Raw genomic sequence first — 16465 nt, forward strand, 5'->3', positions numbered from 1 at the left:
AAACAAGGGATCTCCATGTTGTCAGATCACATTGTCACATCTGTGTCCTCATCTTGCTCCGCCTTTCAGCAGCATTCGACACAGCTGACCACTTCCTCCTCCTGGACACACTTTCTGTCTCGGCTTTCATGATACCTACGCTTCAGGTGGCTCCCCTGCCTCCCTGGCTACAGTCTCCTTTGCTAGATCCACCTCTCCTCTCCTCCTCTCCTCCTTAGCATGTTCTAGAGTTCACTCACGAGACCTCTTTTCTTCCCCATGTCTAATCTCTCCATGAATCATCTCATTATTCTATGGATTTAGGGGCCATCTTTGGTCCTTGGGAGTCAGTGACTCCAAATATAAATCCAGTCCTGATCTCTCCTCCAAACTCTTGACTCTGATACTTGCTTGTCTTTAAGAGGTGTTTCAAATGTAACATGTCCAAAATAGAACTCTCAACATCCCCCTTCAAACATTCTCCTTTCCAAGTCTTCTCCATGACATTAAATGGCACCATTCACCCAGTTGTTCTAGCCAAAACCCCGAGTCATCCTCGATTTCTCTTTCCCTACACCCTCCTCCCTGCCCTACAGTCCAGTCCATCAGCAAATCCCACTGATGCTCTCTAAAAATACTTCCCTGATCCATCTACTGGCTTTTCTATCTCCATTGCTACCATTCTAGGCCAAAATGCCATCATCCTGCCCTTTATCACTGCAATAGCCTCCTCTCTTGCCTCCTGCCGACCATTCACTCTCCACCCAGCCACCATGACAACTATTTAACAATGTAAATCAGAGCATATCACTCTCCTGGCTTAAAAACAAAAGCAAACAAACAAACAAAAAACCCTCCAGTAGTTCTGCATTGCACTTATAATAAAACCCCCTCCTCACCCAGGTCTGCAAAGCCTTCTGTGGCGGGGTCCCCACTCATCTCTCTAACCCTGCCCTGTCCCCTCCCCTTGCTTGCCTCTAGCCACATGGCATTCTTTCTGCTCCTCAAACCCTCACTCGTTCCCACCTGAAGGCCTTTGTAGCAGTTGTTTCCCCTTCTTGGGACACTTACTTCCTCCAACCCCATCCTATTTTATTTTAATCATAGAACTAATCCCAAGTTGGCACTTCCTTGGGTTTTGTTGTTGTTTGGGTTTTTTTGAATTTTATTTTATTTATTTTTTTATACAGCAGGTTCTTACTAGTCATCAATTTTATACACATCAGTGTATACATGTCAATCCCAATCGCCCAATTCATCACACCATCACCGCCTCCCCGCAGCTTTCCCCCAGTGGTGTCCATAGGTTTGTTCTCTACATCTGTGTCTCAACTTCTGCCCTGCAAACCGGTTCATCTGTACCATTTTTCTAGGTTCCACATACATGCGTTAATATACGATATTTGTTCTTCTCCTTCTGACTTACTTCACTCTGTATGACAGTCTCTAGGTCCATCCATGTCTCTACAAATGACCCAATTTCATTCTTTTTTATGGCTGAGTAATATTCCATTGTATATATGTACCACATCTTTATCCATTTATCTGTCGATGGACATTTAGGTTGCTTCCATGACCTGGCTATTGTAAATAGTGCTGCAATGAACATTGGGGTGCGTGTGTCTTTTTGAATTATGGTTTTCTCAGGGTATATGTCCAGTAGTGGGATTGCTGGATCATATGGTAATTCTATTTTTAGCTTTTTAACAAACCTCCATACTGTTCTCCACAGTGACTGTATCAATTTACACTCCCACCAACAGTGCAGGAGGGATCCCTTTTCTCCACACCCGCTCCAGCATTCGTTGTTTGTAGATTTGCTGCTGATGCCCATTCTAACTGGTGTGAGGTGATACCTCATTGTAGTTTTGATTTGCATTTCTCCAATAATTAGTGATGTTGAGCAGCTTTTCAGGTGCTTCTTTGCCATCTGTACGTCTTCTTTGGAGAAATGTGTATTTATGTCTTCAGCCCATTTTTGGATTGGGGTGTTTGTTTTTTTAACATTGAGCTGCATGAGCTGTTATATATTTTGGAGATTAATCCTTTGTCCATTGATTCATTTGCAAATATATTCTCCCATTCTGAGGATTGTCTTTTCGTCTTGTTTATGGTTTCCTATGCTGTGCAAAACCTTTGAAGTTTCATTAGGTCCCATTTGTTTACTTTTGTTTTTATTTCCATTACTCTAGGAGGGGGATCAAAAAAGATCTTGCTGTGATTTATGTCAAAGAGTGTTCTTCCTATGTTTTCCTCTAAGAGTTTTATAGTGTCCGGTCTTACATTTAGGTCTCGAATCCATTTTGAGTTTATTTTTGTGTACAGTGTTAGGGAGTGTTCTAATTTCATTCTTTTACATGTAGCTCTCCAGTTTTCCCAGCACCACTTATTGAGGAGACTGTCTTTTCTCTACTGTATATCCTTGCCTCCTTTGTCATAGATTAGTTGACCATAGGTGCGTGGGTTTACCTCTGGGCTTTCTATCTTGTTCCATTGATCTATGTTTCTGTTTTTGTGCCAGTACCCTATTGTTTTGATTACTGTAGCTTTGTAGTATAGTGTGAAGTCAGGGAGTCTGATTCCTCCAGCTCCATTTTTTTCCCTCAAGACTGCTTTGGCTATTCGGGGTCTTTTGTGTCTCCATACACATTTTAAGATTTTTTTGTTCTAGTTCCGTAAAAAATGCCATTGGTAATTTGATAGGAATTGCATTGAAACTGTAGATTGCTTTGGGTAGTATAGTCATTTTCACAATATTGATTCTTCCAATCCAAGAACATGGTATATCTCTCCATCTGTTGGTATCATCTTTAATTTCTTTCATCAGTGTCTTACAGTTTTCTGCATACAGGTCTTTTTTCTCCCTAGGTAGGTTTATTCCTAGGTATTTTATTCTTTTTGTTGCAATGGTAAATGGGAGTGTTTCCTTAATTTCTCTTTCAGATTTGTCATCATTAGTGTATAGGAATGCAAGAGCTTTCTGTGCATTAATTTTGTATCCTGCAACTTTACCAGATTCATTGATTAGCTCTAGTAGTTTTCTGGTGGCATCTTTAGGATTCTTCATGTATAGTATCATGTCATCTGCAAACAGTGACAATTTTACTTCTTCTTTTCCAAATTGTATTCCTTTTATTTCTTTTTCTTCTCTGATTGCCATGGCTAGGACTTCCAAAACTATGTTGAATAATAGTGGTGAGAGTGGACATCCTTGCCTTGTTCCTGATCTTAGAGGAAATGCTTTCAGTTTTTCACCATTGAGAATGATGTTTGCTGTGGGTTTGTCGTATATGGACTTTATTATGCTGAGGTAGGTTCCCTCTGTACCCACTTTCTGGAGAGTTTTTATCATAAATGGGTGTTGAATTTTGTCAAAAGCTTTTTCTGCATCTATTGAGATGAGCATATGGTTTTTATTCTTCAATTTGTTAATATGGTGTATCACATTGATTGATTTGCATATATTGAAGAATCCTTGTATCCCTGGGATAAATCCCTCTTGATCATGGTGTACGATCCCTTTAATGTGTTGTTGGATTCTGTTTGCTAGTACTTTGTTGAGGATTTTTGCATCTACATTCATCAGTGATATTGGTCTGTAATTTTCTTTTTTTGTAGTATCTTTGTCTGGTTTTGGTATCAGGGTGATGGTGGCCTCATAGAATGAGTTTGGGAGTGTTCCTTCCTCTGCAATTTTTGGGAAGAGTTTGAGAATGATGGGTGTTAGCTCTTCTCTAAATGTTTGATAGAATTCACCTGTGAAGCCATCTGGTCCTGTTCCAACAAACTTTTGTTTGTTGGAAGATTTTTAGTCACAGTTTTAATTTCACTACTTGTGATTGGTCTGTTCATATTTTCTATTTCTTCTTGGTCCAGTCTTGGAAGGTTATACCTTTCTAAGAATTTGTCCATTTCTTCCAGGTTGTCCATTTTATTGGCATAGAGTTGCTTCTATTAGTCTCTCAGGATGCTTTGTATTTCTGTGGTGTCTGTTGTAACTTCTCCTTTTTCATTTCTAATTTTATTGATTTGAGTCCTCTCCCTCTTTCTTGATGAGTCTGGCTAATGGTTTATCAATGTTGTTTATCTTTTCAAAGAACCAACTTTTAGTTTTATTCATCCTTGCTATTGTTTTCTTTGTTTCTATTTCATTTATTTCTGCTCTGATCTTCATGATTTCTTTCCTTCTGCTCACTTTGTGTTTTGGTTGTTCTTCTTTCTCTAGTTCCTGTAGGTGTAGGGTTAGACTGGTTAGTTGAGATTTTACTTGTTTTTTGAGGTAGGCTTGTATAGCTATAAACTTCCCTCTCAGAACTGCTTTTGCTGCATACCATAGGTTTTGGATCGTTGGGTTTTCATTGTCATTTGACTCTAGGTATTTTTTAATTTCCTCTTTGATTTCTTCAGTGATCTCTTGGTTATTTAGTAACGTAGTGTTTAGCCTCCATGTGTTTGTGTTTTTTACGTTTTTTTCCCTGTAATTCATTTCTAATCTCATAACACTGTGGTCAGAAAAGATGCTTGATATGATTTCAATTTTCTTAAATTTACTGAGGCTTGATTTGTGACCCAAGATGTGATCTATCCTGGAGAATGTTCCATGCACACTTGAGAAGAAAGTGTAATCTGCTGTTTTTGGATGAAATGTCCTATAAATATCAATGAAATCTATCTGGTCTATTGTGTCATTTAAAGCTTCTGTTTCCTTATTTATTTTCATTTTGGATGATCTGTGCATTGGTGTAAGTGAGGTGTTAAAGTCCCCCACTATTACTGTGTTACTGTCGATTTCCTCTTTTCGAGCTGTTAGCAGTTGCCTTATGTATTGAGGTGCCCTGTGTTGGGTGCATACATATTTATAACTGTTATATCGTCTTCTTGGATTGATCCCTTGATCATTATGTCGTATCCTTCCTTGCCTCTTGTAACATTCTTTATTTTAAAGTCTATTTTATCTGATATGAGTATTGCTACTCCAGCTTTCTTTTGATTTCCATTTGCATGGAATATCTTTTTCCATCCCCTCACTTTCAGTCTGTATGTGTCCCTAGGTCTGAATTGGGTCTCTTGTAGACAGCATATAGATGAGTCTTGTTTTTGTATCCATTCAGCAAGCCTGTGTCTTTTGGTTGGAGCATTGAATCCATTCACGTTTAAGGTAATTAGCAATATGTATGTTCCTATGACATTTTTCTTAATTGTTTTGGGTTTGTTTTGTAGGTCTTTTTCTTCTCTTGTGTTTCCCACTTAAAGAAGTTCCTTTAGCATTTGTTGTAGCACTGGTGTGGTGGTGCTGAATTCTCTTAGCTTTTGCTTGTTTGTACAGCTTTTGATTTCTCCATCAAATGTGAAAGAGATCCTTGCTGGGTCGAGTAATCTTGGTTGCAGGTTCTTCCCTTTCATCACTTTAAGTATATCATGCCACTCCCTTCTGGCTTGTAGAGTTTCTGCTGAGAAATCAGCTGTTAACCTTATGGGAGTTCCATTGTATGTTATTTGTCATCTTTCCCTTGCTGCTTTCAATAATTTTTCTTTGTCTTTAATTTTTGCCAATTTGATTACTATGTGTCTCGGCGTGTTTCTCCTTGGGTTTATCCTGTATGGGACTCTCTGTGCTTCCTGGACTTGGGTGGCTATTTCCTTTCCCATGTTAGGGAAGTTTTCGACTATAATCTCTTCAAATATTTTCTCGGGTCCTTTCTCTCTCTCTTCTCCTTCCGGGACCCCTATAATGCAAATGTTGTTGCATTTAATGTTGTCCCAGAGGTGTCTTAGGCTGTCTTCGTTTCTTTTCATTCTTTTTTCTTTATTCTGTTCCGTGGCAGTGAATTCCACCCTTCTGTCTTCCAGGTCACTTATCTGTTCTTCTGCCTCACTTATTCTGCTATTGATTCCTTCTAGTGTAAGTTTTCATTTCAGTTATTGTATTGTTCATCTCTGTTTCTTTGTTCTTTAATTCTTCTAGGTCTTTGTTAAACATTTCTTGCATCTTCTCGATCTTTGCCTCCATTCTTTTTCCGAGGTCCTGGATCATCTTCACAGTCATTATTCTGAATTTTTTTCCTGGAAGGTTGCCTATCTCCACTTCATTTAGTTGTTTTTCTGTGGTTTTACCTTGTTCCTTCATCTGGTATATAGCCCTCTGCCTTTTCATCTTGTCTATCTTTCTGTGAATGTGGTTTTTGTTCCACAGGCTGCAGGATTGTAGCTCTTCTTGCTTATGCTCTTTTTTTTTCTTTCTTTTTAATCTTTGTCTCTTACCTAGAGTAAAATCTTCCTGAAAGTATGGGCCACACCTGCTTGTTCTCTGTTGGATTCCCAGCACCTAGAACAGTTTCTGGCACATAATAGGTGTTGAGTAAATGCTTATTGAAGAGATGAATGAATTGAGCATTCCTTGCAATCGGTACAGTTCCTGACACTGAGTAAGCTCTCCTGTATTTGCTGAGTTAATGGACAAGTCACTCCAACTACACTGTGAGCTTCCTGAGAGCAGAAGCCCTGTTTTAGGTTTCTTTGTTTCCTCCACAGCTCCTGGCATGATGTTACAGACTTCTAGGTGCCAAGTAAATTTGCTTGTTTGATTTATTCTTCTTTATAAAGGGAAAGCCAAGCTATTAAGCTGCCTACTTGATAGACTTCATTTCTCTGAGAATAAGCGTGTGACACAAGAGGAATGTCATGAGAACAGAGATGAATCGAGTAGGAAGCTTTAGGTGTTGGTCAGCCACTCTCAGCTGGAATTGAGGTAAAAGGAGAGTCTGCACCTTGTAGATTTCCTTTCCAAATTCTAGCCACGATGCTACACTTCTTTCTGGTAATGTGTTACAGGGTGCAACCTACATCCTGGTGATGGTGGATCCAGATGCCCCCAGCAGGTCTTCTCCCAAAGCTCGATTCTGGAGACACTGGCTGGTGACAGATATCAAGGTAAGCCGGCCGGAAGGCACTTTCTGATTCACTGGCGATTGGGGCTGGAGGATTATCATTCTGCACAGTTCTCAGCTCTCATTCAGGAGGGCTGGGGACTCTGATGAGCAAGGACTTCCGTGTCAGGTTTCCCCCAGCTCCCAGCTGTCACAGCCTCGCCCATGTTTTCTAATAATTTCAGAAAATGACCCAGGATCAGTGATACACAGGATCAGGATATCCTTATCTCAGGATAAGCGGGAAGAAAGCCCCCATTTGTAGCGTTTGCTGATTTCTCTAGTGTAAAGAAAGACTCCCACCATGGCCAATTTCAAGTTAACGATTTAATGAGTGAATGACAAATTTTCTGAAAATGTAGCAATTGGCTCAAGCACACCACTGCCAGGGGCCTGGATTTTGGGGGCACCAGGTGATTCTGTGTAGTCCAGGTGGCAGGGGTCTCTTGCAGCATCTCCTGCTGATGGGCCAAGGGGCACGGAGGAGGCATGGTGATCTCTTTTTCTTTGTACAGAAACAAGTGGCCTCCCCTCATTTTTGTCCTTTTGTCGTCAACCATAATGACAAAGGAGTCCGGCTCAGCATTTCCAGAGTAGGTCTGAGGGACGCAAATTTGGTGGCTTGTTAATGGGCATTAGGTGAAAAAACAAAAAGGCTCCATTGCCAGGCAAGTTTCAGGGACTCTGGGTTAAAATGTATGAATCCCATTCCTCACTGAAGGGCCTTTTAGAGCTTTTAGTATCCTAGTATGCATTATATAACATGCATTTATTTTCCAGTCTCACTTGACTGTTGGATCTTTTGTTCACGAGCATGTGGCAGTGCACTTTGGGAAAATCCATGCTAGCCTCAGGCATCCACGCACTTTGTGCCTAGAAAGCCTGCCGATGGCCTCTGCGTCACATGTGCAAAGGCGCCAACCCTGTAAGACAGTGGGAACCCAGACCTAGAAAGACTAGTTTTGGATCCAGGCTGGGCTGGTTCCCACCTCAATGATCTCCATCATGTCATGGAGTCTCTCTCGGCGTTTTGTCTTTATCTGTAAGGTGGGAACCGTGTTACCTCTGCTATGTGGTTGTCGTGATCATCCAGTTAGAGTGTCCTAAGAGCACTCTGTAAAACACAGCACATACCACAACTATAAGGACTTTGTGTTTTTCCTTCTAGAGCTACGGGGCAGAAGAAGGGGTACTGGTCTGAACTAGCTATTGACTCTCCTGGCAAGTCTGGGCTCTCACAACCACTGGAGTGGGGACGTGGTGGTGTGTGGCGGGTTACCCTGGCAACCAACCCCCTCCCAGTGACCATAAGCCCTTCATAGGATGCTCAGGGGAGCAGCCCGTTTTCAGGGATAACCCTGGCTACGGCCTAAGAAGGGGCTCCCTCCAGGGAGACTTGCGGCAGCAGCTTCTGGGACAGAGGCCGAGCCGGGCTGTTGAGGGAAAGTAGGGTCATTGCTCCATCACCCTTCCCTGGCCAAGCGCCCCTCTCGGCCTCATGGACAGCCTTGGAAACACCGTAAACATGCGAAAGGGAAGAGCTGGGGGAGAGACCTGACTTAGTGGAGGGAGGGGAGCTGAGAGCACAAAAGGGAAAGATACTGGATCCTGCCCCAAATTAGAGCACAGGCACAAGGTGGCCACAAGGGGGTGAAACTCTCAAGAAAAGAATACTGCTCTGGTCATCATATTTACAGTCTGCCCCCCTGCACAGGGCTGCCTGTAGGAAGGTTCTACTGGGCAATTCTGAGTCCTAATTTCAGAAACTGGAATGAAATGGAATGTGGATGGAATCATTTCAGAGTAGAAGGGGCCTTGGAGCCATGAGGCTTCCTCTCTTCCAAGCCTGAAGTCTCCCCTCCCCCAATACAGGCCAGGACACTTCTCTCGCACAAGCCTTGTGGTGCCAACATGGGTTTAGCCCCAGCAGCCCAGCTTAGAAGCAGAGCAGGTGGCAGCTGGCAGCTGGCCGGCGAGACCACTAAGCCACAGAGCTTACCAGGGCCACCTGCCCGGGTGCAGCCCTCAGCTTTCCCGCTCAGGCTGGAGGAAGCTTGGGTTTCCGCTGCGTTTTCACCCACTTGCCCTGATGCAAGGGTCCAGCAGGAAGCAGCAGCTCTCCCCAACTATGTCCACTCGGCCTGCCCGCTGGCCCCCGCATTCTGCCAGCTGCACAGCCAGTAGAAAAACCAGGCCAGTGTAGGTCTCAGGCTGTGGACCACGGCCAAAGGAAGAGAGGGCTCTAACCAAACTCAGAAGCACCTGCTGTGTGTTGGTGATAGCTGTCAGTCCCCAACGTTAGAGCACGTTCGTATCTGCTGGCGAGCTTGTTAAAATGCAGATTCCTGGGCACCACTTGGGTCAGTCCGGAGAGAACAGGGCATCCGCATTCAACAGGCATCCAGGAGGGGTTTAGCAGCTGGAAGGAAGACAGCAGATTCAGAATGCCTGGGTAGCTGTTAATGTCACCTATCTGTGAAGCAGTTTGCACAATTTCCTTTTAATCCTTGCAATCACTTTGTGAACCAGGCATTATCCCCATTTTACAGATGGGGAAACAAAGCCTGGTGAGATCGAATGATGCAGTCTCTCAGCTAGGGGGTTGTAGAGGTGGGTCTTCAGTCCAGGCGACCGAACTCCAAACCACCATCCCATGTGGTTAGGCTTCACAAAACATCTCTCTCATCAACTCCACTGTGGCGAGGGGCATGTCATGGTGCCCTTTCTGTAAAATGGTATGCATAATCAGAAACAGAGCCCCCGTCATCCCAGGGCTCTGTTCCTGGTTACCTTTAACAGGTTGATGCTTCCAGGGAACCTCCCCAGGGAATGCTGATAAATATCTTGGATCCCCCCCCCCATAAAAGCAAACCCTACATATTACCATAACCCACAGCAGCAAGCGACCTCAGCAATAAGGCATGCCATGAAGTCACTGCAGATATAGAATGACAGTGGCCCTGCGATTCACAATGGCCACAGAGGCAAACTTGGTGGAACCTAGGCTGGCCGTGTTATTAGGGACTCAGGCCTAATTGGGTGGTGGGCTGCCCCACGGCCATGGGAGCCCCTCAGTAGGGACAGTTTCTGGACTGCCTGTCCAGGTTGAAACAGAGTATAAACCAGTCCTTAGGAATACGTGAAACATTTGCAGCCCCCAGTGAGAGACTGGTGGGGTCTAGGACAGAGTAGAGTAAAGCTCTAGTCCTTAACTAAAAGCTAGGAACTAGAGAGAAGTCCATCAGGAGGGACCAGGCATTCATGGCACCCTTGTTCATGTCATTCAACAAGTGTGGATTGACCATTATTTGTTATGGCATAGTGTTTCAGGGTGAGGAAACTGGACCCAGATTTGTGGTTCGAATCTGAATCCACCAGTAGTAGCTTTGTGATTTGGGTTGGGTGGGGGTGGGTGGAGGGGAGTTGCTCAACCTGTGTCTCAGTGTGCTCGCTTGTAAAGTAGGAATCCCAATAGTCCCTGCCTCACACTGTTGTTATTGACGCTTAAACGAGTTTTCATAAGTAAAGTGTTTAGAACGGGACCCAGAACACATAGAAAGTTCTATGTAACTGTTTACTGTGATGTTATCATGATTGCTCAAAGTCAGACCCTGCACTAGCACTGGGGTTACAAACACAAACAAAATAGGGGGACTCCCTGCACTCTGAGGGTTTCTACTGTAGGAGGGTAGAGGAAGGAGGCTGCAGCATGCGGGTAGGGTTATGAGGGCACCAGGAGCTGCCTGGGGCCGGAACTCCCTATACCCGTGAGTTCTCATTCACTCAGGGAGAAGACTAGACTTTAGTCCCCAAACCTGGCCAGACCACGGCAGGCAGGGACTGATAAACAAAGCGTGCTGTCTTTCTGGGTCCCCTCTTTGATAATCTCTCATTGAGCGAAAGCGATTTCGAACAGAACGTTGACACATAACATCTTTGCTTCCCCCCAGTGCCACATCCCCAGCTTTCCCTTTAAGATGCTTTCAGTTCTAATTCAATCTAATTAATAATCTTCGTGCTAAAGCCTAATTAAGATATCAATTAATTTGCATCGTTCATTTCAGAAGAAATGCCTATTGGTGGTTCATCTTCTATTTGTCTCTGAAATTAGTGCTCAGGGCTTTTCATGCAGATATTTTCATTACGTTTTTTATTGTTAATGGGAATATTGAACACAGGAAGATGGTATATTAATACTTTCCACAAAGACTATCATGATTGGTGACAAAGAACACCAAGAACAATTAAGGAGACAAGGGTACCTTTTATCTTCCAAAAAAGAAAATCTTCCTAGAAACCGTCAATGATTCTAAAATTTGTCCTGAATATCTTTTTTGTTTTAAGAAAGAAAAGGAAACGGCAAGTTCATATTTCCCTTTCATTCAGTGCCCTCAACCTTTGGCAGCTGTAAGTGCAAGCAATTCTGGGCTGAATTAAAAGGACCTTAAGGGCTCATTATTCTGTCTACTTTTCTATAACACTGGATTTTTCCATAATGAGTGGTGTTTTTTTACAGGACCTCTTAGTATGTTCGGTGAATAAGATAAATGGGTAACCCAATAAACAGAGCTGGGATCATAGCCCCTTGCTTTCCAGCTAGGTGATTAGCACGTGTCAGGACTCTTGTGTTGGAATTATTGGTCCCACTGCTGAGAGATCTCAGGCAAGTTACTTGACCTCTCTGAAATCGTGGCTTCTTGTCTGTAAAACTGACACAAATCCTTGCTCTTCAGGATTGAGATGGGAAAAGGGAAATTACATATGCAGCAAGGAGAAGCCTCCCTAGAGAAAAGCACTATATAAAGGGGCAAATTTATCCTCGCTCCTAATCAATCGAGCAGCAGATCCAATAAACATTTAAATATAGGGCTTCCCTGGCGACGCAGTGGTTGAGAGTCCGCCTGCCGATGCAGGCGACACGGGTTCGTGCCCCGGTCCGGGAAGATCCCACATGCCGCGGAGCGGCTGGGCCCGTGAGCCATGGCCGCTGAGCCTGCGCATCCGGAGCCTGTGCTCCACAACGGGAGAGGGCACGACAGTGAGAGGCCCGCGTACCGCAAAAAAAAAAAAAAAAAAAAAAAAAAAAAATTTAAATATATATATAATTATATAATCCGATTTTCTGTATGCTCCAAAGCAAGAATAAACAGAAGAAGAATAAATAAGTAAACAGAGGAACAACGAACAGTCTTCATCAGGACCACATATTCAGATGAAGAGGTCAAACCAAGGAAATAGGATTAATTAATTCCTTTCTTTCTTTAGACCTGTATTTATAGTTTTGCTGCTACTATTTGTGCACATGCCCATGCACACTTTGCCCTGCCCTGTGAGGGTCCGTTTTAAGTAATAAACACCTGCAACGCATGGCATATGCTCCCTAAGGGCATGTCGGTTTGGATCCAGGAGCCCTAAAGAGCGTTTGATGATGGGGACAATGCAGGGGCCCTGGTTATAAACCAGGTGTGTACGTGGACACCCAGATGAACTGAGGGAGGCTCCAGGCTCTGCCACTTCCAGTTGGGAATCTCTGAGCCTCAGTTTCTTCATCCTTAAAACGGGCATGATAATAATATCTATTTCCCAATGTTCGATGAGTTTAAGGGTCGTGGCACAGAACAGAAGAGTAGGGCCTTGGTCAGTGTGACTCTCTCTCCCACCGCCCCAACTCTGAGATCTGACCACAGCAGCCACGTATGATTTAGCAACTTTCCTTAGGCTGTTGGACTCACGTTTTGCAAAGTAAGAACTCTAGGCAACGCCCCAACACACAAACCATGTGGTAAAAGCAGCTCATCCTTTTTTATTATTACTTTAATTTTTATTTATTTATTTATTTTTGGCTGCGGCGGGTCTTAGTTGCGGCACGCAGGATCTTTCTTTCGTTGCGACACGCGGGCTTCTCTCTAGTTGTGGTGTGCCTAATTGTGAAACGCGCGGGCTCAGTAGTTGCGGTATGTGGGCTCAGTTGCCCCCTGGCATGTAGGACCTCAGTTCCCCGACCAGGGATAGAACCAGAGTCCCCTGCATTGCAAGACAGATTCTTAACCACTGGACCACCAGGGAAGTCCCAAAAGTAGCTCATCCTTTTGCCTCTGGAGTCTAGATGGATCCAGGCCTAGCCTGGAGGCACCAACCTGAGCCAGACTTACTTTGGTGGGGGAAGTAGTTGGGGGAAAGGGGGTCTGCCCCATCATTCAGCCTCTGGGAATTGCCCTGTGACCCCCTGGTCCAGATCAGGGTCCCCTGGAGTCACCCCAGACCACAGCCGGCACACAGGGCTGGGCTGCAAGTGCCAGTCAGGCCTCTGGTGTGTCTCCCACTGTCAGGATCCCAACGCTTCCCACCTTTATTTTTAACCCAACCCAGCACCCCTCACCATTTCCTTATCTCTCACTATCCCCACTTGGCTGTCATTGTCCCGCCACAGAGGTGCCTTCTCTCCCATTCAAAATAATTTAAATAAAATGTTGCTACAAAGTGGAATATTATCTTTTGATGAACGTTTTTAAAGCCCTTTAGGTTTCCGTGGTAATTTGCGGTGTAAAATTATTTGGCGATAAGAGCCAAATTAGCTCTCGGATGCCGAGGTCGCTGTGTCCTGTTATCCATGTGAGCACTGTTTAAATATAATCAACCCTTAGACTAATGCAGCATAATTGTTCATTTGAAACAGCTTTTTTTACTCCATTCAATGAGTCATTAAAATATTCAAGGGATAATGCAGTGAATTGGAAATGAATTTATCATATTATCCCATACATACTCTAGTGCTTCAGGTAACTAAGGAGAAAGGGGGAGAGAGAACATGAATATTATGTGCACAGGCAGGAAGGGGGCCAGGATATACAGGAATATGGGAAACAAAGCTTTTTAGGTGATTTATGGAAAGTATGTATAGAGAGACTGACCGGGAGGGGTGAAAAAAAAGGGAAATGCTGTTCTTTGAAGAGCCCTCTCTCTCCCTCTCTCTCTCTCCCTCTCTCTCTCTCTCTCTCTCTCTCTCTCTCCCTCTCTCTGCACTCTGAGAATCTGTGCTTCACCACAGCTCCGCAGTTAACTTATTTTTATCAAATATGTTTATATCAGAAAGTCGTTATGGAAACCAATTCTGCCATCCAGGAGCATTCCTGGATCAGGCAGAAAACTCTTTCTTTCTCTCTCTCTCTCCCTTTCTCTCTGTCACACACACACACACACACACACAGACACTCCTACCCCTCATTCGCGCGCACACACACCCGTAGATGCCCCAAAGCTGTAAGATGGCTGAGGCTGAGACCAGACATCCAGGCCCACCCCCTGCCCTGCCATGAGAAACCTGGGCTCGTCACCGTCCCCTGGGCCCCAGCCCCCCACCCTGAGCACATGTGCTGAGGCAGAGACAAAGGGCGCCAGTGGCAGCATATTCAACATGGTGGTTCTTCCTTGATCCTAGGAAGGTCCTGTGGGTGCACATGGCTTGTACCACACCTGGAATACTGTCTTTTGTTCTGGCCACAGTATTGTAAGAAAGGCAGCAAGCACCATGAGCAAAACAACCAGAAGGGTGAAGCTCTGCAGAAACCACAGCAGGAGAGCAGGGATGGCTGCCCTGTTGGAACCACCAAGGGAAGCAGTGAGAACCGACTTCCAGGATCCTTCAAAGGTTTCTTTTAAAATTGGAAGAAATCGAATTGGAAAACGGGGAGGTCCGGCTGTGCTCTACTGGGGAGAATTAGAACCAGTGTGTGTGAAATTTACATGGAAGTCAGTTTGGACTCCATATAAGAAAGAACTTTCTAAGATTTGGAACTGCCTAAGAACTGAGCATGTACTCCGCACTGGAGGGAGTACTTAGCACTGAAGGTACTTTGTCACGGGTGAGCCAGGAATGTCCCCCCGCCCCGAGTCCCCCCACACACGGGAGGTAGAGCAGATGACCTGTAAGATGTGCCCCTTGGTGTCTACAGTGTTTCCACCTGCCATATTTCCCCTCCTGGGTAGAGATACTCCTCTTAGAACTTATATCCTTGTAACATGTTAACAGCAATAATGGTTAAAGAAGGAAGAATAAAAGGAAGGAGAAAAAGGAAAGGGAAGAGGGAGAGAGAAAAGAAGATAAAATATTTGCACACTTAGCATGTCGTGCTGGGCACTGTGCTTTCATGAATTTCTCATTTCATCCTCACAAAAGCCCAAAGAGGAAGGTCATCTAGACAAGAAAATTAACGCCTAGAGGGGTTAAGTGACTGTCCAGGACCCCACAGCTGGTGAGTGACTGACTGGGATTTGAACGCAGAGCCTGCACGCATTATCACGACACCACATTAGGTCTCTAGAGTTTAGGTAGGTTCCACCCGCTGCTACCCAGGCCTGGTCCCTGCGACAGCTTATGTCAGGGCCAGGTGTGGCTGCTAAGAGGCAGCGGTGCTGGTGTGAGCAGTGCGGTTTGAGGTTCCTGGCCCCCTACCTTTAACCTCCGCTGTTGGCCGTGCCCACCTCAGCCGTAGCACAGCTCTGACCCTGGGCCTTAGAGAATGGATCTGGGAGGCACCTTCTCCGACTTAACCGTGAGCAAATTATTCACCACTCTGAGTCTGTTCCCTCAACTGTTAAAGAGGATACTAGCCAAAAAAAAAAAAAGAATTTTATAAGCCACACAGGCATGTATGCAAAAACTACCATTTGTCCAGAAAAAAAGAGGACACTAGCATCAAACTCGCGGGAATGTTGTGAGGACACAATGAGTTCAAATGTGTAAAATACCCAGCACCTGGCACTTAGTAGGCGCTACCTACTTGCTGGTTCTCCACTCCTTCCACCTACTATCACCGTAAATCCTCCACAGGAAACTTAGGAAGTTGAGCCTTTGGCAGTAAAGAGCTTATGTCACTCCCAAGAGGTGGAAAAGGGCCTGGCTGGAGAATGAACTGTCCCCACGATTACCACTTAAAAGACCTTAAGGGAGAAGAGCCATCACAGGCAAAGGACTTAACCAGGAAGTGCTGGGACCGACTGTTTAACCTGAACTGTGGCTATTAAAAATTAATAATGTAAGACACACATGACAGATAGATGATAGATGCATGGATAGATAGATAGATAGATAGATAATTGGATGAATAAATGTTAGGTGGATTTAAAATGTGTTTTTCCTGCTCCCCAGTTGGAAAGACAGGGCTCACGTATAGGAAACAGAGAGTAGGACTCACGGGGGTTAGCATCAACTCAGCTGGGCCCTTTAGACTCAAATAGCTGTGAGAGTTCAGATCACTCTCCCCTTTACACTGAGGCAACTACTCCTCCTTCAAGGCTCAGCTCAAATGTCACCTCCACTGAAAAGCTCGCTCTGACGCCCCCAGACTGAGTTAGTCAGTCCCACCCTGGGCTCCTACCACACTCAGTCAAACCTCTGCTAGCGTCCTCGTCATATGAGTTTGTTATTATTTATGAGTCTCTTTTCCCTGTTAGACCATGAGTCCCTAGTGGGCAGACCTGTGTCATATCCTGAGCACTTAGCACAGTGCCCAGAACATAGAAGGCCCTCAGTCAATTTTGAATGAATCAATGAATGAAGG

General features: G+C 44.5%; 1 protein-coding gene across 1 annotated transcript in view; it reads left to right on the forward strand.

The window, feature by feature from the left end:
* PEBP4 (phosphatidylethanolamine binding protein 4) overlaps positions 1 to 16465 on the forward strand; it is a 232461-nt gene that overhangs the window by 126156 nt on the left and 89840 nt on the right. The window contains exon 4 of the mRNA XM_065879339.1: positions 6811 to 6909. Coding sequence (XP_065735411.1) covers positions 6811 to 6909 — 99 coding nt within the window. The remainder of the gene's footprint in view (positions 1 to 6810; positions 6910 to 16465) is intronic.

The sequence above is a fragment of the Phocoena phocoena genome, chromosome 6 (genome assembly GCF_963924675.1).
Source record: "Phocoena phocoena chromosome 6, mPhoPho1.1, whole genome shotgun sequence".
Classification (NCBI taxonomy): Eukaryota; Metazoa; Chordata; class Mammalia; order Artiodactyla; family Phocoenidae; genus Phocoena; species Phocoena phocoena.